Genomic DNA, 27,517 nt, shown 5'->3' with positions numbered 1-27,517 from the left:
GCAGATTTTATTTTTAATATGCATAAAACTTTTTTAAAAAATCTGTTTGGTGACATTTTAAAAATTATTTTCCATACATTAACTCGGCTTCTGTGTAATTTATATAGAAAGCTATTTTATTGTTGTGGTTTTAAAAATTTTTCTATGTTATAATTTTTATATTTTCACAGGTTTATATCCATTATAATGAGAATCTCTTCTATCAAAACTATCCTGGGATTTTTAAAAAAATTGTTGGTTTTGCAGCTTTTCTTTACCTACAGCTGTTAAAAGACTTCCTTATTGTGAGAGGATGCATGTTTACCTATGTAATTTGAAAGGAAATAAATCCTATTGCCAAAAAGTAGCTTAAGCTTCATATTTTCCTTAAAGTGAATTCCTATAGTTCTTTTGCTATAAGACTAGTTACTATTTGCAGGCTGCTATTATAGAATTTTCTTTGCAGAATGATAGGTCTTTGGTTAACAGGTGTATAAAATTTATTCAGATTAGACCACATCATATGTAATATCTGGAGGCTTAATAAACCTTCACATGAAAGCTAAATTTGGACAGCATCCATAAAAGCTTTTCAAATTTTAAATCCATTTGCCTATTTTCTTAAATATTTGAACTTTCAGTGTGTTTTATTTTTTTCTTCCTACTGTTTGAGTTACATCACATACCTTTCATACAAAGAATAAGCTATAGATCCCATGTATAATTACATAATATATGAAATTAATACTCCCATTTCTTCATTCAGCTTGTGAAAAATGCACCTTTTTAATTTCCCATCTTTACCTTATTTTAAAATTATTTATTTTGGGATATTTTAGTTTATTTAAAAGTTCGCAAATTAAAGGGCAAAATTTAATTTAAGTTTTTGGTACTGGGGATTGAACTCAGAGGTACTCAAACACTGAGCCACATCCCCAACCCTATTTTGTAATTTTTATTTAGAGACAGAGTCTCACTGAGTTGCTTAGCACCTCGCTTTTACTGAGGCTGGCTTTGAACTTGCTATGTTCCTGCCTTAGCTTCCCGAGCACTAGGATTACTGGTGTGCACCACTGTACCTGGCCAATTTTATGGACTTAATATTCAATTATGTTGACTCTATTTCAACCTGTGAAAGAATGATGCAGAAAATAGATAATGTTGGCATGACTAACCTGTTAAAAAGTCGTTGTGTAGCTCACCAGTGCCTGAAGGGACCAATTAAAATGAATGAAGTTAAGCTTACAACTTTGATGTCTAGTGCTTTAAACATGATAATTGTTAAATATAAAGAATGCATATTTACAAATATGTAACATATTCTTACAGGCTGCTGCAGAAGATGTGGTTAGCAATTTAAACTAGTATATCTATATTTTTATATATATATATATATATTTTTATATATATATATATATAATAATTATATATTTATATATAATATATATTTAATTTAATCACTTTTTAGTTAAAAGCATTAAGAAAATCATAAAAAATATAAAACACGAATCCTCCTTTGCAGACTCCAAAACTACAAAACACTTATTATAGTAAGCTAAAGTTTAGTGGACTTTTCTGTGTGGTTTATTAGAGTCCTTTTAGATAAAAGTTGCAATGTTGTATTGATGCAGGATAAAATGCTTTGTGATCTAGTTTCAAGGGAGTTGGTAGTAAGAGGACCTAAATTCTGATCCTTCTCTCTCATTTCCTATTTTAGTTGACACCATGTGCATTTCTTTGGGTATATATTTCTTAAGGATTATTTTGGTGATCTTTTAGGGAAAAATTGTAGCCTATGCATAATAGGTTATAATTATACAATGTTAAAATTTTGATAGAAACAAAGCAATTTTTTGTCATTTATTTACACTTCTAGATCATTTTTTTAAAAAACTTTTTAGTTGTACATAAACACAATACCTTTATTTATTTTACGTGGTGCTGAGGATCGAACCCAGTGCCTCACACATGCAAGGCAAGCAAGCAAGCGCTCTTCCACTGAGCCACAACCCCAGCCCTAGATCTTAATATGTTGTTTCAAAAGCCTTTTTTATTTTCTGAATGATATGTGTATTTTGATATGGTATTTCACCAATAATGTTAATGTGCCTGTATGTATTTTTCTCTTGAATATTTCATAGGAAGGTTGCCATATCCAGCTTTTGACTTTGTTTCATAAGCATTAGATTCAGCCTGAAACTTGTGCAGCAATTAAAATCCCTTTTGCAAGGCAAAGCTTTTCTCACCATATCTCCTTTAGCTACTTCATAGTGGACAGTAAAAATAAATGGATGTAATAAGAACAATGTTTTACAATAATGGTTTGATAGGATTTTAAAGGCCAGCAAATTATATGGTATGAAATGAGTTATTTCAGCTAAATTTCAAGATGTATGTAACAGGCACAGTTGATGAAATTGTTATCAAAGGAAATTTCCTTTGCTTTTTCATTTAGACAAATCTAGCATTCTTAATTTATTACTTTAAAGGTGGAAATAAAATTTATTCTTTTAGATGTTGGAATACTAATAACTGAATTTCTTAGTTATTCAATATGGAGAGTAATGTTTGGTTACTGATATGTTCAATCTGAAACAATTGAGTAGAACACACATCCAGACTTTCTACTGTGAATTATTATAGTCGGGACACTAAAATGTTGCTTTAGTTCAGAAAACATTTTGATATCATATATAAGAATTATGACATTAGTCTGAAATAGATTACTTAGCATTTAGTATCATTGCTTTACTTATTTATTGATTCACAGAAAGGTATTAAACATATACCATTTTCCAGATCGTGCATGGTGCACTTAAATATATAAAGATGATTCAGACATAGTACCTTCTCTCAGCCACTAGGTGAGTGGGGAAGAATAAATAACCTAGATCTTTATAGTTTAATGTGATTAATGTTGTGTTTTGTGTACCCACAGACCAGAGGGTAAATGTCCATCTTGGTAGAAAGCATAGGTTTGTGATAGAGATAATTTGTGAGCTGAGTCATAGAGGTTAGGAGTGAGGTCAGTTTCTCTCTGGTGCTGAAATGAAAGGACAGGGAATGGAGCTGATAAAAGTCTACAAAGCAGCGTGGCTTGCATGAGAACTCCCACAGAATCTTCAAGGGAAGCTGGTTGCTGAGCGCATCAGGAACTTATGCAGGAATTGGTTCTCCACTCTTTTTGGAAATCTTTTTGATATCTGCATTTATCCAAGCAATTTAATACTCATCGCACCAGTGGAGTACGTGGAAAAATACTTTTTCTGAACACAGGAAAACATCTTAAAGGCAATTCTATTACTAATTGATTTAATGAATAAATACTGAGTGCTTACTATGGGCTGAACATCTTGTCAGGCATTTTTCTTTAACACTTATCCAACTTATGTGCTTAAAGATGCTGTTTAAGTTCACACGTAAAAGTAAAGGAATAGAAACTTGCTATGACGTTTGATGTGGTGGAGAAATCACAGTGATGATTCCATGAACTTATGGTACTAACACGAGGCACAAAAATCATTGTGGTTCATTAATGTCAAATGCTTTGAGATAAGAACCAGAACCTAAGCCTTGGACTTGTCAGCCTAGACTCTTCTGTTAGCCACAGAAGAATATGTAATCATACATATCTCCATCTGATCACTGTATCCTAATCCTTAATCACTGTATCCTACGAAGGAACAGTTCTGAGAAACTCAATGCATTCAGGCTGCCTTGACATTCATGTGCTGCTTGCCAAATCTGCATTATTTTTAATGCAGATAATTTTAACTAAAACTTCCTAGGATTTCCTCTCCAATTGAGTACATATGAAGAGAAATGGTATTTGAAAGGTACAGTTTGCTGCAATGTGATTGCTGGGATTACTGTAAAGTGATACTAATTATATTTCCTGATATCCTCGAACTGTTTCTTTTCACAGAAAAATTGATGGTAAGCCAGAGAGGCCTGCAGTAACATATGCAACATATCGAGGCCCCAGACAAATTATGAAATACCTAAAGCAACAACCCATGTTGGAAACTCTGAATACCTCAGACAGAGAAAATGACGGTTCTGATTCTAGTACAAACACACACTCTGGCCCTGGAAGTGAAATGGAGGCTGAGAGAGCACCGCTGTCGTCAGCTAGTACAGATGTCCACTTGAAACGATGTCTGCTTGGGGGCCCATTAGACGACTCTGACTGTAGCAAAATTAATCCCAACACAGAAAGCCATCTGACCAACACTCCGGGACTTCAGAACACCACTCCTTCTAAGGATGTTTTAAATAAAAATGATCCTAGAGGACCTGAGAGAAATTGGTTATTCTCTTCTTCTGAGACTAACTCCAGCTCTACTGTTCGAGAATCTGACTCATGGAACCATTTAGGCTGTGTGCCACTTTCTCAAACTGACAGAAATTTGGTATGTTCAGCATTGTTTACAGGAAGTAAGAGTAGCAAAGTTCCTTGCAGTCCAGAATTTCAGAGGAAAACTCCAACAGAAAATACAAGGAGAGAAAACAGCTCTGTGATGAATGATGGGACATTGGAGCAAAGAGAAGAGCATGTTGAACTTCAGGGACCTGCTGTTTCTGATTTCTCTTGTAGTAAATCTAATGGGAGTGACACTACCAAACTGGAAAGTACAAATTTGCCAAGTCCCAGTAAATCACTTAGGCATGAAAACCTGCAGTTGCCAGAGAGAATGTGTTCTAACAAGCAAACTGTAGATAACTCATCAAAGCAGGCTGCCCATCACACCAGCACCATTGCTGTCCAGGGACATGCTGTGACAGACACAGAACTTGTAAATGAAGGAAAGAGGTTGTTTGCCCAAGACTCACAGAAAAATTTGGCTGTTACAGAAATCAGGCAAGAAACAGCAAGTGTCTTGGCTGGCCAACCCACAACTTCAAGTCATGTAAAAGCTCTAGAAAACAGAATCGAATCATTACCCAAAGATACCGACCAATTGTTTGAAACAGAAGCCAAAAAGCTTGATTTGGGGCCACATGACAAAGCTTACACTATGAGTATAAAACAAAAGGACTGTGCCTTTGCACAGTACATCAGTGAATCAGAAGTTGTAGCATGCTTAGAAAACAGACTAGAACCTGAAATGAATTTCAAACTTAATAAAAATCACCTTTCAGAATCTCTTCTTCATGCCAAGAAACCTCAGCAAGCCAAAGTATCACTTGATGATGAAACACCACTTACCCTTGACTGTAAGAAATCACATTTTGATGCTTCACCTTCTACCTTTGTTTCTGGAAAGGACATTCCGAGTAAATTTGATATCTCTGTTTTAAAGGATGTACCCATAGAAACTGGAGATTCCAACATTGTTGGTATTTCTCATCAGCCAACTAAATGTCCAGAAAAAAATGTGGCAATTCATGTTGAGGCTGTAGATGGAAAGAGTCCTCCTTCCCTTCACCTTGAACATGAATCTGCAGTTCTTGAATCCAAGGAAGCTTTTGCTGATAGTGAAAAATGCCAGTTTCATCCAGGTCCTGAAATGAGTGGCACTATGGTGGACCCATTGAACTCTGAGCCCGGAAGCCTCCCCAAGGATTATAATTTTGTTTCATCTCCAGACCTTAATAAAACAGAGTTAATGCCTGCAAAGACCAAAACAATTAAAAGCACAGTAGAGGAGTCTGATTCTCTTCCCTTGGAAACCAAAATTAATAACATTGCTAAAACTTTATCAACGTCTGAGGTTGGTGGTCAGAACAGTGTTCCTGTTAAGTCACATTCTGGAAAAGGAAAATCTATAGCCTTGCCCAAGTTATCTGTTTGCCAAACAGAGCCCAGCAGCATTTCTCAGGGTGTAATTTCTTCTTCATTAGAAATTCCAGAGGAGCCAGCAAAGCCTATTTTATCAGAGTTAACTTCTCTAGAAGTTGAGCAGGACAAAAGTTTTCAATCAGTGGAACATAGGGAGATTAAAGACAAATGTTCAGATGCCAGCCGTAAGGACAGTCACCAGGTTCAGGTTTCTTCTACCTCCAAACATCAAGGCATAGAAGAAACAGAGGTGGACACCTTGGGTGATCTTCCTTCTCTTCCCCAAAGTAATCTACCTGTGATTTCACCTCTTGGTCAAGACAAAAAAGTCACTAGGCATATGGCACAGAATTGTGAATCCAACACTTGTATGATTCATGAATCTTTGGATATTTGTGGGACTAAACAGAGTTCTGGTCTCTCAGAAATGGCAGAACTCAGTTTAACTAGTATCTCCCCAAAGTTCCAAGAAACTGACAGCACAAAAGTAAATTCACCTTTTTTGAGTTCTGATGTTAGTGTGAAAAAAAACATGTTTTCATTAGAGTGTTCAAGCTTGCTTAATGTACCTTCTGTGCTGAGATCAGAAAGGAAAGCCTCATCTCACACAAAGAGAGAGGAACCTTGTTTTCTGAGTGGTGGTACTGATAGTGCATCCTTTTTCTCTGGTCAGCCAGAGGAAATTAGCATGGTTATAAATTCATATGATCCCTCAAATATTTATGATTCTGTGAATGTTACTAAAGATCTCTCAGGCGAAAATGCCTCCATAACTGATCTGCTGGACCCTAGTAGCTTTTCCTTGGAATTGGAGACACCTATCCCAACAGGGGCAGATGCAACCCCATTTCAGGACCATTTGGGGATTCATACTGGAAAGGTATCTCTTGATTTCCCAGCCACTGCCCATTTTGACGATACCATGGAAGCAAAGCCTGGAGCAGTTGCTGGGGCTCCAGCGTCAGTTAACAGCTCAAGCCAGCAGTGTTCTGAAGCCTCTGCTGAGCATGTAGAAGCGAGGAGAAGAGCACATGACCAACTTTTGGACCTCAAAAGTGGTTTACTCAGAAAGGCTGACACATTGATTGAGGAGATTTTTAATTCTGTCAGAGAAGAACTAAAATCCAAACACACAGTTGGTACCTGCCAGGAGCATATATCCATAGATGGTGTAATGAATCCCGGTACTCTGAAGGACGATATCCCTGAGAAAAAAGAATCAGAAGTGGCATTAACAGGGATCCAACTAAAAGAGTGTTTGGAAGAGCAGGGCATGGAAAACATGTCAGAAGTCAAAGAGGAAGAGAAAGCCTGTGTTTCAACTACAGTTGGTGAGACACATCTTCTTTTTGATTCTGATAGAATGAATGTGTCTTGTGTGTTAGAAGATCAAGCTAGGAAATTAGTCAATGAGGTTATTTATTCAGCCCAAGAAAATTTGAAAAATGATGCTTTTGAAAATACTGAGGCTACCTGGGATTCTGAGCCTCAGGCTCATACTTCAAAAATTCTGAACAGTGATAGTGTTAAGCCAAGTGACATAGTTAGGGAGTTCTTGTTATCAGAACAGGCAGTAAATCAAAGCACGTGTGAAATTAGTGAAAACAAAAAATTAAGTAGATTCTTCTCCATAAGTAACTTACTTAGTGGCACAGAGTCAATTAAAGGAAGAGATATTTCTCTTTACCAAAAATCTTCACTTTCTGGAAATGAAATTGGACAGTCTGATAGTATAAATTTGCAAGAATCAGATACTGTTTTACTCCCTGAAGACATGCCCCATAAAGGGTTAGATGACAGAGTAAAAGCACATTTATTTGTCAATGAGGACTGTAGAGAGACAAGAGAAAGAGAGCATGTGGATATTCACAAAACTGTGACAGAAGACACAAGAACTCTTGTACTGAATTTCAAATGTCCTCCATCTGTGAGTGATAACATTCTCACACCTGGCACATCCAAAAGCAGTTTGTCTGATAGTCTTGTATGTATATCTGAAAAAAGCTTGCCAGAACATAGTAAAAGCACACCCCTTGCAACGTCAGGAATAGGGAAAGTACACAAAAAGGATGAAGTAAATATGGGAAAAATTAAGCATATACCTTCCATGTTAGAAATGGGGAAAACAAACAAAAGGGATACCGAATTCAATATTATGAAATGTGAGGCAGTCCCTCCTGTGTTAGATGCAGAAAGAGCACATAAAATGGAAGCTGAATTAAATATTACAAAAATTGAGTCAGATGCTGACATCTTTAAAATGGAAAAGGTGTACTCAGTGGGTGCTGAGAAGTATGCTGAAAAACCTGAAGGATTACCTGTCACTTTAGGAATAGAAACAGCTTGCAAGATGAGGAATACTGAAGGGGACATTGGCAAAACTGAGGTGATGCCTCTTATATCAGAAGTGAAAAATATCCACCAAAAAGATGCTGAAGGGGATATAGTAAAGACTGAAATGACACCTGTTGCAAGAGAAGTGGAAAATGATTATCAAAAGCTTGCAGAAGGGGATGTTGGCAAGAGTGGAGTGACATCTGTTGTGTCAGAAGTGGAAAATACCTGCCAAAGAGGTGGGGAGGAGATTACCCAAGAGGCCAAGGCAGCACCTGTTACCTTAGAAATGGAAGCTATTTACCAAAAGGATGCTGAAGGAGTTATTAGAAAGACTGAGAGGCCTGTGTTGAAATTGGAAACTACTCACCAAAAGGATGCTCTAGGGGTTTTGGGGAATACTAGAGTGGTATCTTCTGTGAAAGAAGCACATAAGAAGGCAGCACCTGCCTCCTTAGAAATGGGGAAAAAATCCAAGGGAGATGCTGAAGAGACTAAAGGAAGAAATATGTTTATGCCTTCTAAACTGGAAATGAAAATAACATCCCGTGAGGATCCTAGTGGGACTCTTAGGAAACATGAAGCAATACCCACAGCCATAGATATAGAGAAAATACATGAAACAGAATTGACCATTACCCAAGTGGAAGGCATGCCCACTGTATTTGAAGCTGAAAAATCATCTCAAGAGTATGCTGAAAGCAGTGTTGGAGAAGTGGAGGAAGAGCCTACTGAAATCAAGGAAAGCTTGATATTGCATGATAGCAGACTTGCCTCACACTTCAGGGGATATCAATCACCTACATTAAGTAAGGATTATGAGGGTTACCCGGCCTTAGCAATGCCAGATTTTCAACCTGAGGACACCGTAGTAAGACTCAACAAAAGAGTGTCCATCACTACGGTATATGACGCAAGAAGAGTTCTGGATTTTAGTGATGGGAAGGAAGAATCTAATTTGGCCTTCGTTTCTCAGGACGAACAAGAAAATTCTTCCTTTACTATATTATATGAAGAGCCCCTTCAAGAGGAAGACAAGTATGCTTCTGCAGAAGTTAGAGAAACCAGCTCCGTCTTATTTCCCAATGTGGCCTCTTCCTGCATGCCTGTTTTGGCATGTGAAAGGTCTGAGAGTAGAACTGACCTCGTCCATCATCTTGAAAAAGATACAAAATCAGGTGAGACATTTGATGGTGATAGTTCAGAAACGTTCTTATCAGTAGAGGCCAAAAGGTACAAAATTTATCCCTTGGCTTTGAGCCCCATTTATGAGGATGACAGCTCACAGGAGGACATTCTGTCCAGTGAGGTGTCTCCTGGTCATCATGGCTCCACTAAATCCAGAGAGAGTGCAAACCAATCTTCTTCGGTTTTGTCACTTCTCCAGTCAGTATCAGAGCGTTTAAAGATGAATTTTGATGAAGATGACAGAGAAGTGGCTGAGGAAGAAGATGAGGAGGAAGAAGCATTGCAGAGAGGAGATCTGAGAGCTCAAAGAAAGGATCATGTTACCTTCCAGTTGCCAGATCCTTCCATCACAAGCTACCCTGACAATGACCAGGAAAGCACTGGACTTTCTAAGAATTTGCATGTAATGTCAAGTGACCCTGCTCCTTCCAATCTGCAGATTGGTCTGTGGCCAGAAAAGACTTTATTTTTACAAAAATCTGACCTTACTTCTAAATTGCATTCTTCTTTAAAGAGTGCTTATCATCAGTATTTACAGACTTCTAAAACTCATTCCTTGGAAAAAGGAACCAGATTTGGTGGGTGTTTTCAGGAACCAGTGTCAAAATATTTCCGTGTTCAAGACAACCCAGGCAGATTGGGCCCCTACACTGTGGTAAGTTCTTTTGATTATTTAACTAGTGAAATAAAACCTTGGGTTGTGAAATTATCTAAAAGCATACTAAAAAAAATCAGTATATTGGCTTTGTATAAAATTTTTTTTTTTTAAATATTGGATTTACTCTTTGGTTGAATTGGGTCAAAATTTGTGTATTTTAACTGAATTGTTATGCTGAGAAAACACAGTTGCCTGATCAGAATTTAAAATGCCTAACAGAGGAGCCACTTATTACACAATCCTTAGTTAATACTTTTCAAACTAAATTAAGTGATGACATTTTGGATTTCTCAAGGTATTATATGTGGGAAAGTTATCACTTTCCATTTAGCTCATACATATCATGAAAATATTTCTTTCAAGTAAAATTTTTATATATTTGCTTGACAACAACTTCCCAGTGGAGTTGCTCATATTCATACAAAGCAAGACAGTGAGTAGCCCAATTTGGAGAAAAAGAGCTAGAAAATGTGTTGAAATTCAGTTATGTCTTTCATTGGTTTAGTAATATTTAAATATCTAATGTAGAATATTTACAGAACATGGGCCTTTCCCTTTCCGGCATTCCGAGGATTATGGAACTTTCTTGAAGACTCTCAAGGCCTGTATCTTAACCTAGAGCACCCTTAGCAAATAGTATACCAATCAGTACCTTGCAAGAGAAAGTCATTTTGAAAGAAATGACAGAATTTGAAGAAATATGTCTTTTATGGGTCCCCATTGCCAACCAAATTAAATGGAACCTCTTCACTCTGATTATAAGTTCTGTTTTGTCCAGTCTTTCCTCCCCAATTCTCTAGCTATACACTCCGTGTTTCCTGCCTCTGTTCTTTTTCTGAAAATGGTTCTCTTCCTGGAATATTTTTCCCTATCGTCCCCATCCCTTTTTTTAAGCTCATGGAAATCCTGTTTTCTAAGATCCTCTCAATTCCTCAATTCCACTTCCTCCAAGAAGCCTCTTCTAGAACTCCCTGTCCCATTGCCTCACCTCCTTACCGGTGCCATTTCCACAACCTGGCCTTTTTCTTTGTGTTTTACCTTTGCATTTAACTTGGTCCCTCCTTAGAAGTGTGGATGTCTGTTTGCCCCTTCTAAGCAGGAGGCTGTTTGAAGGCAGTGACACCACGCTATTATACTGCATGTTTGCACTCTGTTCCTTCTGTGTAAAGAACCCCTTTGCTCATAATGGTGACTAGTACATATTGGGTATATGATGGCTAAGAATATGAACCACATGTGTTTCTACTAGTGTTAACTTAAGTCTTACTTTTTCAATTTTTGCTATTTCAGAATGTTGACAGACAAATTCTGAGATGTAACCCAAGGCCTGGGAAGGTAAGGATAGTTTTTGCAAGTAGATGAAGAAAAAAAGTGAAAATCAGGTTTGGAGAGTTTAAGATAAATACTTTTGCTTGATTTAGAAAATGATTTTTCTACTCGAGGATTTTACATTTGAAGTAATATTTGTTTTTATCTATTTAGGATATTTTATTTTGTATATTCTAGGACATTCTGAAAATTTAAATACATTCTTAAAATGGGTCATTGGGCCTGTCTACTTTATGTTACAGATGGTTATCTATGATCTCCATGGAAGTGAATATAAACACGAGATCTACTGTAATGTTCCTGATGCTACAGCATGGTCTTTTCCCAATGGGGTATTGATAAAAGTTGTAAGAGGCTGGTAAGAAATCTCAGTGATTTATAGCATATTTTCTGAAATTAAGCATGCCTTCTTGTATTTGTACTTTTTGTAAAAGTTATATTCCTTTTCCTCTAGTATTAGACATAGTTCTATTTATTTGCTATGGCAGAAAATACAGGGTGCTTTTAGTACTTAAAGCCAGCAGTCACCAATACTTAATACAGTATTGGGAGTATTAGTAGGATAGAATTGGCACAGTGAGTTGAATGCTTCAGTCGAATGAAGCAGAGTTTTGAAAATGAGTTCAGAATTTGTGGGATGCTAAGGAATGCGAAGGTCACATAGTTAGAGTTATTAGTATAGCTGAAATGCTCAAGAAGTGAGGAATTCCTTATATGGTCCAAAACTGGTGGAAAACCTCAATTTGTTATTATGAACCATGTCCCATAGACATGCTGGAGTCAGAATTTCTTTGTCCAGAGTTTGGGTTGGTATTCATGTTTTAAGAAGTATAGTGTATTGTTGTCTTTACTTAACAAAATGTAACCCATCTCGTGATTATCCATCAAAAGAAAAATTAGACTAGAAATGTAACTTGAAATTGTTAAATTATCTTTTCTTTTTATTTTTTAAATTTTTTAAATTATATATGACAGCAGAATTCATTACAATTCATATCACACATATAGAGTGCAAATTTTTCATATCTCTGGTTGTACACAGAGTAGAATCACACCATTCATGTCTTCATACATGTACTTAGGGTAATGATGTCCATCTCATTCCACTGTCTTTTCTACCCCCATGTCCCCTCCCCTCCCCACCCCCCCTTTGCTCTATCTAAAGTTCATCTAATCCACCCATACTTCCCACCCCAAACCCATTTTGAATCAGCATCTTTATTTCAGAGAAAACATTTAGCATTTAGCTTTTTGGGATTGGCTAACTTCACTTAGCATCATATTCTCCAACTCCATCCATTTACCTGCAAATGCCATGATTTTATTCTCTCTTAATGCTAAATAATTCCATTGTATATAAATTATTTCTGATATGAATGTATAGCTTTGTGTATATAATGAAGTACATGGGTACATAAATATAGACAGACATATACTGTGTGGTATGGTGTTCAGTATCTTTATTTCCAAGGGTGTACACTTCTTTCTTATACTACTTGTCAATAATTAAGTTAAGATATTTTATTTTTAAAAAAAGAGTCTTATATTCTAATAGTAGGAAGAGGCCAGTTTAAAAAAACTATAAGTAGATAAAATGATCTGTTACTTATTATTATTTGTCATATGCATCATTACTTATAAGATTAGATATAACTCATCACTGTGTTCATATTTGTTTAGCTGGCTATTATATGAGAAACCACATTTCCAAGGTCAGAAATGTGTGTTAGAAGAAGGGGAAACGGTGTTAAATCGTGACTGGATTCTTCAGAACAGAAAACATCCACAAAGAAAATTTGTATTGGGTTCTATCAAACGTGTCTTAAAGGTAACAAAGCTGTAGATTTTCCCTTATTTTTTTATTTCATTTATCACATAGTAAAACTATGTTGTGGCCTAGCAGTACTTAAGTATAGTTACTAATATTTGTTCTAACTTTATTAATCTTTATTATCATATTGATAATTTTTGAATTTACATATATAAACCATTGAAGTGAATGAAAACGTAAAATTTTAACTGTATTCTGGCTATTAAAGTGGTACATGTACTGTGTTCATGCATACCCATACACATGTGTGCATATTTATATATAACATTAGGACTATATTATCTAGGAATTTTTAGGGGAAAAGCCAATATTTTCAAATGTATCTCTTTATAATATATTCTGCTACTACTAAGTATGGCCATATGTGTGCATTCATGTTTGTGTATGTGTTAGGATACATCAGAAAAGGAGAGATGAGGAGAGGAAGCAAAAGGCGTTTTTTTTTTTTTTTTCTGTCTAGATTAATGAAGATGAGGAAGGTCTTCCAAGGTAATTAAACATTTTGTGAGACATTCAATGATAGATTAGAGGAAGGGTTAATTAGTGATAAGGGAAGATGTCATATAAGGACAGAATATCCTCTCACATATTTAAAACTTTTCCTTCAGCAGTAACGTCATATATGAGGTAGTGCAGTTATTCATGTGACAGTCATCATGGGTATATATGTTTTCCAGAAATCATTTATATACTTCAAAATAGAAATTGAAGTGAATCCTGCTATGATTTGCTTAAGTTATTAAACTGTTGATAGTTGCAGAAAAAATATGTGAAAAAACTAAAGCTGGCACATAGAAAAACTCAACTTACCATAAGGTGTGTCTGCGTATATTTGAATGAATCAGAACTACACCAATGTGTGTCTGACAAATATTTGTGTCTGCTTTTGGATCTAATACCATTTGGGGTTCTGGGAATAGAAATGCAAGTGAGATATAGTCCCTTATTTCATGTTGCTTAAAGTCTGGGGAGAAGCTGCTGAATCACATGACCATGTAACTCAGGAAGTGCTCTGCAGGGCCCTGAGGGTACACCAGGAAGAAGTACCTCACCTTTTGGGAAGAGGCATCTCCCCTGGAGGAGGTAGCACCTGATCTAAATTTAGAAAAGATCAAACAGGAGTTAGGCAGTATGGGAGATGTAAGGGAGCTCCTGGTAGAGCCACTTTTGTCCAGATGAAGAGGTGAGCATTGGTGGCCTGGTGGTACTCAAGGAGATTAAAATGGCTAAGGCAGAGAGGGAAGTGTCCACTTGGATGGAAGGATCCAAGTGACCAGTTCAGTTCTGCAAAGAGCATCTGAATGCTCACTTAATTTAGCTAACTCACTAGAAATTCCTTGAAATGAATAATTAGTTTGTAGGTGGAATCTTTGGGGATTTGTATTATTTATAGTTTTATGCTTTCCTTGAGAATATCAGACACCATGTAAAGCTTAGGGGCAAAAGTGAATGAAATGAGGCATTCAGCCACCCTCAAAACCCCCGTGAAATCAAACGAATAAAATGGAACAGATCAGTTTGTTGATCTTAGATATTTGAATGAATATTTACACATCCACCATTTGCTTTCATTTTTTCCCCTCCTTCCATTGTTGTTAGTTTTAGAACTAAAATTTTTGGATTTTTAGTTGCAATGCTAATGTCTTGATTGGCTCATAACTTTAGATGAGGAAAGAAAATACTCTTTGAACAGAGAAAGCACTCACATTGTTCTAAACATTTTATGAAGTAAGCATCAGACATTAAGCTGTTCCCTTTTTCTCTAATCTTGTCAAGATTCTGCCTGTGGATAGCTTCATTTTCATGGTGGCTGTTGCCGTGCCAGATTCATGGAGGCCTATGCCAACTTTATATTGTTTAATTACCTTAAAGTTGGTTTGGTATTAGTAGTAGTCAAAACTTTAATGTCATTTAACCCTTTATGTGGTATTATCCTGTATATGGGACACAAAATTTTATAGGACACTTAAAAAACTGCTCAGTTTTAAGTTTCCATAAGTGACCAATATATGGGACTATGGGGAATAATGGATTAAAGATGATGCTTTCACAGTGTCTTCACTCAACTGAGAACAGATACACCAGATACCCTTAGTCTTCAGCAATTTGTATATTTTGTATACTCAGGGCTTATCTTTGTGAGAATAATTGAGAGTGGGGGTAGCAGTGCAGCAAATTTTGACTCAGGTGCTTAACTTTCTCAAATTAGAATAAATGAGTATTGCAAATTACTATGTTTACTGTGCATTTAATATTCTTTTTAATGGTATGGCATTTTTCTTATGGCCAGAAGTTACTTAGTTTGTGCACACTTCATTAATGCATCTACAAGAGAGAGATCCGTTGTTAGATCAGGGACTGAGGCAGCTCATAGAAAATAGAAACAAGTAGATTTTCATACTGTTTTCGTTAACAAACATACATTCCCACTCTATTTCTCTTTTATAACCTTGTTTCTGTTTCTACTAATTATTGTAATAGTCTAAGCTCACAGAGTTTACCAGGATACACTTGCAAAGTATAGTACAGTTAGAAATGTCCAGGAGGAAGCCAGTAAACTGTTAGAGTAAGCTATTAATTGTCGCTAGATTACTATAAAGTACCCTTCAGTTGCTAGTGTTTGACTGCCTTTGTCCATCAAGGATTATAATAGCTCTTCCAAAAGATGCTATTTCTGTGAATAGCTACTGTAGAATACAGAACATAGTGAAATCTTTTTCAATCAACTGGAGCAAAAATTGGGCTTCTAATAAAGATAGCTGAGAACATATGCCTTCTTATTTTTGTTTATATTCACTTTTATGTTTTTGCTGCTGTGCTGTTTCCTTCTGTGTTGTAGACAAGAATTCCTCTTTGCTTTTTCCCTTTTGAAGTACACCACCCAAACATTGTTTGTATAACACAATGCAGAGGAAACTTGTTTGTGTGAGACACTTAGTTATGTATTCTGTTACTGTACCTCAGATCCCTGGAGGAACATTAATAAGCAGCATTTGAAATAATGTTACTAGAACTCTATTATGAATAGCATACAAAAGACTATTGAAGATTGACAGTTGACTGTTCTGGACATTTCTGGCTATTTTTGAAATGAAAATTTAGAAGGAAATCTTTTATATTTCAAAGGAGATTCTAGGTTATGCTTCTTTAATATGTTAAATTTTGAAACTAATTTTCTGAATTGAGACGAATAAATATTCTTGCCTTTATGTATTTTTTAAGAAAAGTAGAACAGTTTGTAGGGCTTAATAATAATACATAACAATTGTAGCTTTTATTATTTTAATGTTTATATTCACCTTTTTTGAACTAAACAGCTTCACTTTGAAAGGATAATTGTGACATTGTATTTTAACTAATAAAATTTGAGTTTGAGATACTAAATTCCCTAATATGGTTCTAAATGTCTTCTATATGAACACTGAAAAGTACTTTAATATTACATGTAACAATCTAAATTATTTCACATTTTAATGAGAATGATCAAAACTCAGTTTGGGGAAAGGTTAAAGAATTACAAAATTGCAAAACACATAGTTTCAGTCTTTAATATATACCACCTCTGTTACTGCAGTTACCTATTTTAGTAAAGTGTATTCATTTGAATTTCACATTTTCCTAGGTAAGAATTCTGCTCCTGCAACCTGAGTTGTATAATTACACACTCATGCGTAATGAGATAGATTGTGTGTTCAGACAGAAGGTTATCTGTAATTTTGGAGAAGGGGGGAAATAATTGTGATATTACTTCCCTAAAGAAGAATGAGATCTCTCTTTTGAGTTATGAGTTGACTGTTATGAGAGATTTTTATAAATAATGCAGAGAGTTGTCTCTTTAGCTAAGATGAGGGAAGCATCTTCAGAGTTTACAAAGGCCTAGTAAGGCTAGCCTGACTGCAGAGCTGTGGGGTGTGAGTGGGGTCATGGTGCTATGGAACAGTGAACCGAAGTGTGGACTGAGTGTGATTGCATCTTCACCCAAGGTGCTAAATGTAGAAAGTGGTGTTCTCACAATCCAAGCTACATTAAGAGTAGCTTCTACTTGATTGGTGGTTGTGATTGGAAGCCGGGAGTGGGGGGTGGGGGGGAGGGGGGCATTATTGAAGAGTGGACCATGGCAATGGGATTAGATAAGGAGATATATGGGAGTGTAACTTTAAAGAGAAGATCTGAAGGAACATGTTAACAGTGGGTACCTAATTCTTATGACTGATCCAGTGTAGCATCAAATTTCTTAAGTTTCTTAAGCCTTTCTTTATCATGCCAGTTTACACTAAAAAAAAAAAAGGTTCCACAAGTAGGAAAACAGATTTCCTTTCCCCTCACCTCTAATTCCGACTTCTTTTGTCAGTGTAAATTAGATAAACACTCTGAAGGCGTAGTGCCTCTCTATTCTTTATTTTTTATGTCCCCCATGAGATCAACTTTTATTTAACTCCCTTCCTCCCTTATGGCTTTGTTATGCTTCTAAGAAGGAAGGCTTACAGACCTTTGGCACTCAAAGCCTTTAGTAACTCTGAGCATTACTTAATGGAACAAGTGTTTAAAAAACAAAGCAGAAAAAACTGGTACAATAGTTTTTCCATAAATTTGATCATTTTCTGGTTATTAACATGATTCTTCAGAAAAATTCATGTAGAAAGTAATTAAGGAGCAAAAATATTTCCTTTACGTTTTTTTGTGAAGAAATTCAGCTGAACAATGAGAATAATTATAACAATGTCCAGGGGGTTTGAGAATGCTAGCCTGTGTGTCTTTAGATGATTTCAAAGTAAAATTACTTATTTACTGTTTTTCAGGATTGCAGCATTCCAGAGATAGAACTTTGCCCACAGTCTGACTCAGCTTATTGCCCTATCTACATACAGCGAGCAGTCCCCAATTTAGAAGAACTGAGTATCCCCAAATCTGTGTCTTTCACTGTGAATTCGGGAGTGTATGTATCAGTTCCTCTTTATTATAATGACTGATGGCCACCAAAGTTAATTTTTTGTTTTATATTTTAGTAGGTGACATATAAATTTCTGAAGTTTTAGTTAATTTACTTTATTTATGCTCCTGGAAAGACAAATGCAGGTTTTAAAACATATTCAATCTTTCTGTGGATCCAATTAAGGCTTTTATGTATAGAATCCTTAGACATAGTTCTTGGTGGATGGATCCTTTGTCTCCCACATTTTGAGGCTGAAAAATAAAAACATGTCCCTGGTCTAGAAGTCTGGGGTTTCTTAGGTGCTAATTCCTGACAACAGGGAGGCACTGTGTTGTTTATCACCCCTCTTTTCCTGAAAGGCAGATGGTATTGCCCTCACATTTTAGGTAAATGCTTTTCCAAGGCTACTAGATGCTGAGGATAGATTTGGTTCTAGGCCTCTGGGTTTCTAAAGGTATCTGTAGGACCATGCATCTCAGCTCAGTCATTGTTTAGTTCCTGATTGGCTCCTGTCACAAAAACCAGTTCATGCCTAGCGCAGCATGGATTCCTCTTCTGTCTCCCATTATTTTTGTCTGCTCTGATAACAGTTGGTATACAATTTTGGGGTCAGTATAGGACATCTTTCTTTGTTTCCTCCAACCATGAATTAAAACTCTTGGGCAGACCTAGTAATTAGTCCAGTGCTTTGGAAGGATCTATAATTATCAAGCTTGGCTAGGAGATAGATGCATCTTTTCAGAATCTTATTTCAAATACTATTTCTATGGCAGCTAGTAGAACTGATACTGATTCTAAAATTGCAAGTCAAAATGTAAAATGCTTAGTGAACCCCTTCCTCTGATTGTCCTAGTTTGAAAAAGAATGGATATACGGGAATGATTATGACTTTTCAGTTATAGTCTTCTTGAGTTAAAAGTGCACGGGCTTTGAGTATTAGAAAATTCTAAGAAAAGTAAAACTTGGAAAACATTAGACTTAGAGGCTAGAAGGATGTGAGTTTTTCATAACATGTTAACACTATGTGCAGTCTGGCCAGTCACTTAGGGTGTGTTTTACTTGTGTAATTCTGTGACGGAGGATTTTTTTGTTTTGTTTTGGGCAAGCCATTTTACTGTTACAGATTCAGATGAAATTATTACTATTATACTTTAACCAATCATTCACTTCTTGTTTAGGTGGCTTGCCTACCCAGATATTAATTTTAAAGGTCAAGCTACAGTGTTGGAGGAAGATCATGGGCTCTTTGAGATTTCTGCAACAGAAATGAAATCATTGCTTCCACTTCAAATGGTAAGCAAATTTAGAAAGAAGTGCTCCTTTCCTCAAATACTCATGAATCCAAAATTAAATAGCTATGATGATTACTCATATATCTCAATATGACATGAATATGTGTACTACTGAATTCGCATACTGCATATTGTTTTTCTGTTTATATCGTAGAGAGGTCTGAATTTACCTTGTGTTGTGCCACAAGTATCACAATACCTGCAAGTTTCCTATATAAGTATTTTTTGTGAGTTTCTTTTCTTGATACTCCTTAGAAAATTGGTTGTAGTAAATTACATTCTTCTACTTCTGTAATGAATGGTAAGCTCAGCATTAATAATAAATGTATATATAGTTCTGTCAATGTTTACTTTCTTAAAGATAATAAAATATCTGTAGTATTTATTTCTTTCTGTTGCAAACTTTTGTTTTTTGAGGAGAAAACTATTCAACTAAATGTTGACTGTGTAATAGAACATTTTTAGTTCTTCTGTGCCTTTTTTAGAATACTGTGAATATTAAGAAATTTTAAGAAATATCACAATGTGAAGTAGCATTTTGAAACAAGAAATTACAGAATTAGGGTTTTGTGAGGAAGGGTTTACTTTTTCTGCTGTACAATTTTGGCATCATGAAGACATCAAGTGTGATTAGAAAGTGTTGGTAGAACCTGGAAGGGTTAAGTGTGGATAGCTCAATGCTCTTATTTAGAAAGCTCAATTAATTGTAGGGTAAACATTTGGATATTTGGTTTAGAAATCTACTCTGCCAAATATGACTGCTAAATCTACTAGCAATTCAACTTTCTGTTTGGGACATTCTGAGCAGGGATTCAATCTTAATTGCTCATGTGTGCTCAAGGACTAAACCTCAATTGTCTTCCTTGTAGTTATAATTTGGAATCTTTTAAAATTGTAGAGCAATCGGAGACTGTTTTGACTACTACAGAGTAGTACTTAAATGAACTTAAATTTGCTATGTAGTTTTACCAAGTTAGATTTTATATAACCTACATATGTCACTTAGATATTTTGAGAAATTTTAATATCTGCATACCTAATACTAAATAAGAGTATCTTGTTATCTTTAGGGTGGACTGAAAGTGGAAATGCCTATGAACTTAAAGGTAAGTGTTGAAAATGACTTTTGCGGTAGGCCCCAAATACTGAATACTAATCTTTTTTTTTTTTCTTTTGGGGAGTGGGTACCGGGATTGAATGCAGGGACACTCAACCACTGAGCCATATCCCCAGCCCTACTTTTTTGTACTTTATTTAGAGACAGGGTCTCACTGAGTTGCTTAGCACCTTGCTTTTGATGAGGCTGGCTTTGAACTCAAGATCCTCTTGTCTCAGCCTCCCTAGCCGCTGTGATTACCAGCGTGTGCCATGGCACCCGGCCTCTGAGTATTAATCTTTAAGTATTTGAAATTACTAGAATGAAACAGTTCCCAGAACATATGATAATAAGTGATGTTGAGGAGGTGGGAAGTGACTATACAGACTGCTCATGCATGGCTGTGAATGAGGAGTGGAATCAGTATGCAAAGTTGGAGCTCAAACCCATCAAGTATCTACTGATGTCAAGGTGATTGGTCTGGTTTTTGTTAGGGAGGTGAGTATATACTTAAATGGAAATAGTTAGCATGTATTTGAGGATGATGCGGAGATCAAGACTGATGAGAAGGAGGTATACATAGCTCTTATCACATAATCATCAGTTTGTAAGTATAAATACCTGAAAGGAGGAATAGAGACAATGAAAACTGGAGGCAGGGGTGCTAGGATTAAACACATATGAGGGGAAAAAGGAGACAGGGTTACAAAATGTATATAAGGAGAGAGAAAGAAACTTAGTGCAGTGATCAAATATGCAAACACCCCTCCTTATAGGTAAGTTGTAGTATCTGTAGCAGAGGCAGGCATGGAAATAGGAGTTCATTCATCCTTCTCCTGTCCTTGGAAACAAGGCACAATTCCTCCAACCCTACCATTTCTGGACTTCCTAATTTGTGGAATTGACTACCATTTCTCAATAACATATATGAAGACTTTAAAAACTTCTTTATATCTAATGCACATTGACTCTACATGTTGCAATTTTATATATCTGAGTTTTAAAAAAAATATTTATGCCTGGGTTTCACTTTTAGACTTTTGAATTGGTATGTGGTCAAAAATTTTCAGAGTCCCAGATGATTTGAAAATGCCGTGAAAATTGCAAACTACTAATCTAATAAATGTACATTTAGCTGTAACACTGAGTGACTCATATGAATCTCCTACCTGGTGACATGACAAATCTGATAGGCTGAGTCTTCCTTGGGCTTTGCAGTTTTACAGGTTGTAAGCATAAATGACTGGATTGATCATCATAAATAATCACAGTTTGCAAGCTCTTAGATAACATTGATAATGTCACAGTACCTTACTCATTAAAGAATTACTGCTTTTTATTTGGCTTGAATATTGTCATCACATGTTACATGTTATATCCCAGTGGCACATGCCTATAATCACACCTACTCAGGAGGCTAAGGCAGAAGGATCTCAAGTTCAATAACAAACCTCTGCAACTTAGCAAGACCCTGTGTCAAAATAAAATTTTGAAAAAGGACTTGGGGCAGTGGTATAACACTTGTCTAGTATATAGGAAGCCCTGGATTTGATCCCAAGTACCACAAAACAAGCAAGCAAATATATCACTTCCAATAGACCTTTCTATAAAAATCTAACGTGCAAAATAGAGCCATTTATATATATGTGTGTGTATATATATATATATATATATATATATATATATAGTCTATATAATGTTATTAGCATTTAGAAATAAGGAAAATGTAACATTTTTGTTTAGTATATTTCAGTATTAGGTCTTTTTAGCTATGATCTTGGGTTGGTAGCTGTGCACAAATTGTCCCATTGACCATAAATAGGAGTCAGTGATAAAGTGTGGACAGATTAATGCTAGAACCACTGTTATTATTTTAACATAATTAGGATAACTGGTACTTGAGGAGTTAAAATAGAAAAATAGATACTGTATCAGGCCAAATTTGATACAAATGAAATATTATAAATTTGTTTTTCTACTGTACTTGTCCCACTACTCCCAAATTTGAATCGAATATCCAATTCAAAAAGTCCATAATTTTTAATCATTTATTTCTAGAAATTTTGAACTTAAAAATATTTAAATATTTCTTTTCAACAAATATTAATGACGATAGAAGCAGTTAAGTTTTATAAGAAATGAAATATGTTTTCTGAATTCAGTAATTTATTGCTATACACTGGAAACTCCAGAGTTTTATTTCCTATAGGAAAAATTCTAACTTAAATATGAAGTATATTTAAATATGAAATTCTATACTTAAATTCATATTTAAATATGAAGCTAGGTCAATATAAAATTCAAAACACAGGAGTGAATGTATAAGGATGAAAAAAAATGAAGGATGAGTTATAAGACAGTTTTATCAGTTATAAGACAGTGTATGAAATGATCCAAGAATTTGGGTAAACAGAATAATATAATCAAGTCCAGGTATATTAATATGAGAGAGATATATTGTTAACATGTTTTACCTTTATGATGATAAGGAATAACATTTCATGTGAGTATCAGACACTGCTGTGTTATAAGACTATTAATAAAAAAAAAGCAGTCCTTATTTACATTATATATATATATATATATACACATTTTCTAAAGTATGATCATGGTAAATAATTTTTTTGTTTTTCAGGTCATTATTTATGAAAAACCTCACTTCCATGGACAGGCCAAAGACTTTAGTGAACATATCGATTCCGTCCCTAATTTTTTAAAAAATGATGGGGACTTTCAAGGAATTGGATCAATTCGTGTCATTGGTGGAGTGTGAGTGTCATCTTTTCAATATTTGACTTAGTATCCTTCTTTTGAAGTCTACATAATAAGTGCTCAACAGGGCAAACACAGCCAGCCTTATTCTAAAAATATACATCCTTTCTGTAGTATGCAAAGTAACAACAATACTTACTAATGGTTTTCTATGTTGGTATTAAAGATTTTGAGATAGAAGATATTTTCTACATTTAATGTAAAACGTCACCGCTTAACATTTCTAGACACAGCATAGAAGATAAAAGAGTTGTAAACTAAGTTATCTTCTCACTGGTAATGAACATGAGTGAGAACCCAGTCTTATCTTCTGTTCTAGTGGTGTGTTGATGTTTGTAGACTGATGTGTTGACTTTGCCAGTGAACCCCCTCTCATTAAAGAAATAGCTTGGGTTGTGTATTTGTAAAGCTGAGAGTTTTTTACACTGATGGCCCTCGTCTCTGAACTGTTTTTAAGGAAATTCTTAAAGAACACCTGGGTATAAATACATGTACATGCATAAAGGTAAAACCATAAAGAAGAAACTCCCCACAAAGCTTATTTACTGTTGTCAACCCAGTGCCAGAATCCCTTAGAAACATTCTCTTGTCTCTAGCAAAACATTGGTTATTTTGAATATTGGTTCATTTGAATGTTAAGCATTAGTGTCTCTTAATATTTGCTGTAATATCATATAACTTGTTTATCCTCTTCTAGCAAATGATGCTACTAAAATATTTTTATTCACAGGCATTAAATAGCTTATCTAAGGGCACTTGAGTGTTTAACATATAAGGGCTTAGATTTTACAATTTATGACAACAAATTAAGTGATGGCCATACCAGCCAAAATGAAAATGTCAGAGACCTTAACATACTAGATATATGGGTCATATTGATAATTGCTCTGACAAGTTGGTAGTTATTTAATTACTTATCTTTAAATTTCAAAAAGTGCTTGGGACTGAAAAGAACAGATACAGTTTGGCTAAATACATATTTCTATGTTGTATTTCTCTGTAGCCTTTGGTTTGTGAACACATCTGCTTCTTATTAATCCTGCTCTAAAATATTTTTGCCTCTTCCTGTCTTTGGAATCTAAATGTTTTCTCCATTAACTAGGCAGACTTAAAACTAGTTTTCTGCTTTATTCTGCTTTACAGAATATTATCTGCTAAAATTTGGTGTGATGAACAGTGTTATTCTCTAAGTTTTCTTACAACGGTTTAATAAGAACAATCTCAAGAAAGTATGGCTCTATATAGCATACACACTTCCATTTTTATATGGCACTTGCAGGAGAAAAATGTGATGTTCCCACTTAAAAATGGCCATCTGGCTTCATTTGTTTTCGCCATTGTTTGCTGTTTGTTAGCTGTTTAGTTTATGTGTAGATATTATAGACTCTTCTTTATCCCTATCCCATCTTGAGAGATCTAGGGAAAGTAACACTGATGTTCTTTTTTTTTTTTTTTAAGTATTGGAGATTAAACCCAAAGCTTTGCATATGATAGATCCATCCTTGTGGTAACTATATCCCTGGCCCTTTTTGTTTTATTTTGAATCAGGGTCTTACTAAGTTGCCCAGACTGGCCTCAGATTTGAAATTCTTCTACCTCAGTCCTCTGATAGCTAGAATTTCAGGTGGACACCAGTTCACCTGGTGATCTGGTGAGACTGACATTCTTACTTTTTCTCAGATAATATTCATAGTTAGATATCCCAAGTAGACATTTAAATAGAATGGAATTTTAATCACAACAATCTGTTATTAAAACTAGGCAGAAGCTTTCTGCACTCTCATTATGTAATAGATTTATTAAACTTCATCTATCCTTTAACATTAAAGTCTTCTATACCTCATACACTTTTTTTTCTCATTCTGGTATGATTAAAAACATGTTTTGAATAGCCACATTATTATAAAAGGAATTTAGAATTTGTAAGTTTTCTGTGAAATTTTGTTATTACAGGATAGTTTAAGAATACAATAATATTAGTCTCTCTACATACTATTAATATACTAAGGTGTTTTAAGTAGTTTAATATAAGTTATAAGTTTATTCTAATTCATGTGAACCCCCTCCTCTGTACCACACCATACGTATACATACAGAGAGCAAGAAGAGATTAATTATTGCTGAATGGACACTATTATAGAGTGTCTTATGAAAACAATTTGGGGGGGCAGGGAGAAAAGAAAAACAATGGTAGGCAATCCTCCTGTGCTTTCTTTTGATAAGCTTCTGAATTCAAAAGTCTCCAAAGCTTAGAATAGTCATCCTTAGAATCTGCCTACTTGGAGGGTCCTTCTCTAATTGTATAGATCATTTAAAGTCTGATTTAAGCAGATCTTCATGTTTCACGAACCATTGATGCCCAGACTGTATAATGTGGATTACCCAATAAAAAGATAAGTTTCATGGAGAAGCTTCTCAGTGTCCTGTACTGATACTTTTAGATTAGAAGTCAGGAAAGTACCTGGAAAGTACTCAGCCACAGTGCTTCCTGTTTCCACCATAATCTCTGATAAAATGATGGGATCAACAGTTTCCACCCGTAAGTATTTACAGAAGTTTTGGTATACATGTAGGGCACCAGCACTCCTGGTGTTCTCCAGCTCAGTTGCATTGCCCAGTTCTTCTTTAATAAACCCTTCTGTATTGTGTTTTTGATCTACGGCCTGGTGAGAGGTCCTTTGACTGAAACCCTGAGTATATGTGTAATACAGTAGTCATTCTGTGGTTCAGAAGGGCTTACTCAGTAAAATAAGAATGATTATCTTTGAATCTCAATGTGAGTTTGTAACTTTTCTTGTCAGCTGTGTGTGCCTTCTATAATTTTTACTTGGCAAAGTATTCTCTAAGCATGTTGAGATGTGGTAAAAAGTCATGCCACAAAAATTTAATAAGCTTGCTCTGTTGTAGTTCTACAATTAACCTTTCGTTGGGAAAAGCCTCCAAACTATAAAAATTTTTGATCTATGAAGCGTTCACCATTTGTCTTTGTAAATGGAAACAAAGCAGATGTGTCGGTTTTTTTTTTTTTTTTTTTAGAATATGGAGATGAACACCTATTTGCTTTATCATGAGTTTCTCTCTTTTGCTTTCTCGACTAGTTTTATTAATGGCTCAGTTGATCGTCCTCTGTATTTCTAGGTGGGTCGCCTATGCTAAAGAACATTTTAAAGGCCAGCAATTTCTGCTTGAAGAAGGACACTTTGAAGATACTAATGCTTTGGGGGCATTAGGTGGTCCCATATTATCTTTCCGGTACTTACAAGCTGTGAGTTTGCCTCCTTAATTTAAACTTTCTACCTGTTTTCTCTTTTCATGAATATTAGACATGACCGCTGATAAAACATGAGATTATAAAATGTATCCAGCAGCTAGGAGCATGAAACTGAACTGAAAGTGACTAGCTTATTTTTTTTTAACTGCCATAGTGATTATAGAGTATTTATTTTTTACTTTCCATCCACTAATTCTGTAATTATTTTCTGGAGCCCTTACTTTGTAGATGTATTATGCTAGATGCTGGACATATAGTGGACAGAGACTCAGTCCTGTTATCCCAGAGTGGCAGTCTGGTAGGGAAGGTAGCACTTACATAAATATTTGATACTATTTGCCTGTGATGGAATGATGTACTCAAGGTACTCAGGAAAAGGTTATTTGTTCAGTTATTTCCACTTAAGAGTAGAGAGGGCAGCATGGAAAACATGATGACTGAGCTGAAATTCATGTACATTTATCTGCGGGGCATGGTGGTGCATACCTATAATCCCAGTGACTCTAGAGACTTTAGGCAGGAAGATCCCTCAAGGCTGGCCTGGCAACTTAGCAAGACCTTGTCTCAAAATTAAAAAGGGTTGGAGATGTAGCTTGGTATAGCACCCCTGGATTCAATCCCCAGTAACACACACACACACACACACACACACACACACACACACACACACACATGAGTTGCCCAAGTGGAGAATTTCCATGACAGGGTAAGGCTAGGATAGGTCCTATTTAGAAAGAGACTAATACTTTTAATGTATAAAGTCAAGGTTGTAAAGCACTGGTTCTCAGCTGGGGTGATGTTAGCTCATGGAGGGCATTTGGCAATGTCTGTAGAGACATTTTAGGTTGTTGTGCCTGGGGGTTTGGGTGCTGCTAACATCTGGTTGGTAGAAACTAAGGATCCTGCTACACCTCTACTATGTGAAGAACAGTTCCTAAAAGAAAAGAATCACAAGTCCTGAAATATTAATAGTGCTGAGGTTGAGAAACCCTCATGTAAGTAAAACTGTGGTATGTTTGGGGAAATGCAGTTGAGTTAGAATATTAGGGAGA

General features: G+C 35.6%; 1 protein-coding gene across 1 annotated transcript in view; it reads left to right on the top strand.

Moving 5' to 3' along the window:
- The window catches only part of Crybg3 (crystallin beta-gamma domain containing 3), a 110,117-nt gene that overhangs the window by 39,493 nt on the left and 43,107 nt on the right, over positions 1-27,517 (top strand). Inside the window, exons 4-12 of the mRNA XM_027943246.2 lie at positions 3,905-9,938; positions 11,232-11,276; positions 11,513-11,628; positions 12,951-13,098; positions 17,901-18,037; positions 19,213-19,327; positions 20,397-20,432; positions 23,058-23,191; positions 26,333-26,459. Coding sequence (XP_027799047.2) covers positions 3,905-9,938; positions 11,232-11,276; positions 11,513-11,628; positions 12,951-13,098; positions 17,901-18,037; positions 19,213-19,327; positions 20,397-20,432; positions 23,058-23,191; positions 26,333-26,459 — 6,892 coding nt within the window. The remainder of the gene's footprint in view (positions 1-3,904; positions 9,939-11,231; positions 11,277-11,512; positions 11,629-12,950; positions 13,099-17,900; positions 18,038-19,212; positions 19,328-20,396; positions 20,433-23,057; positions 23,192-26,332; positions 26,460-27,517) is intronic.

Source organism: Marmota flaviventris, chromosome 8 (assembly GCF_047511675.1).
Source record: "Marmota flaviventris isolate mMarFla1 chromosome 8, mMarFla1.hap1, whole genome shotgun sequence".
Classification (NCBI taxonomy): domain Eukaryota; kingdom Metazoa; phylum Chordata; class Mammalia; order Rodentia; family Sciuridae; genus Marmota; species Marmota flaviventris.
The sequence above is the reverse complement of the archived record's forward strand: the minus strand, read 5'-3'. Positions and strand labels throughout refer to the sequence as shown.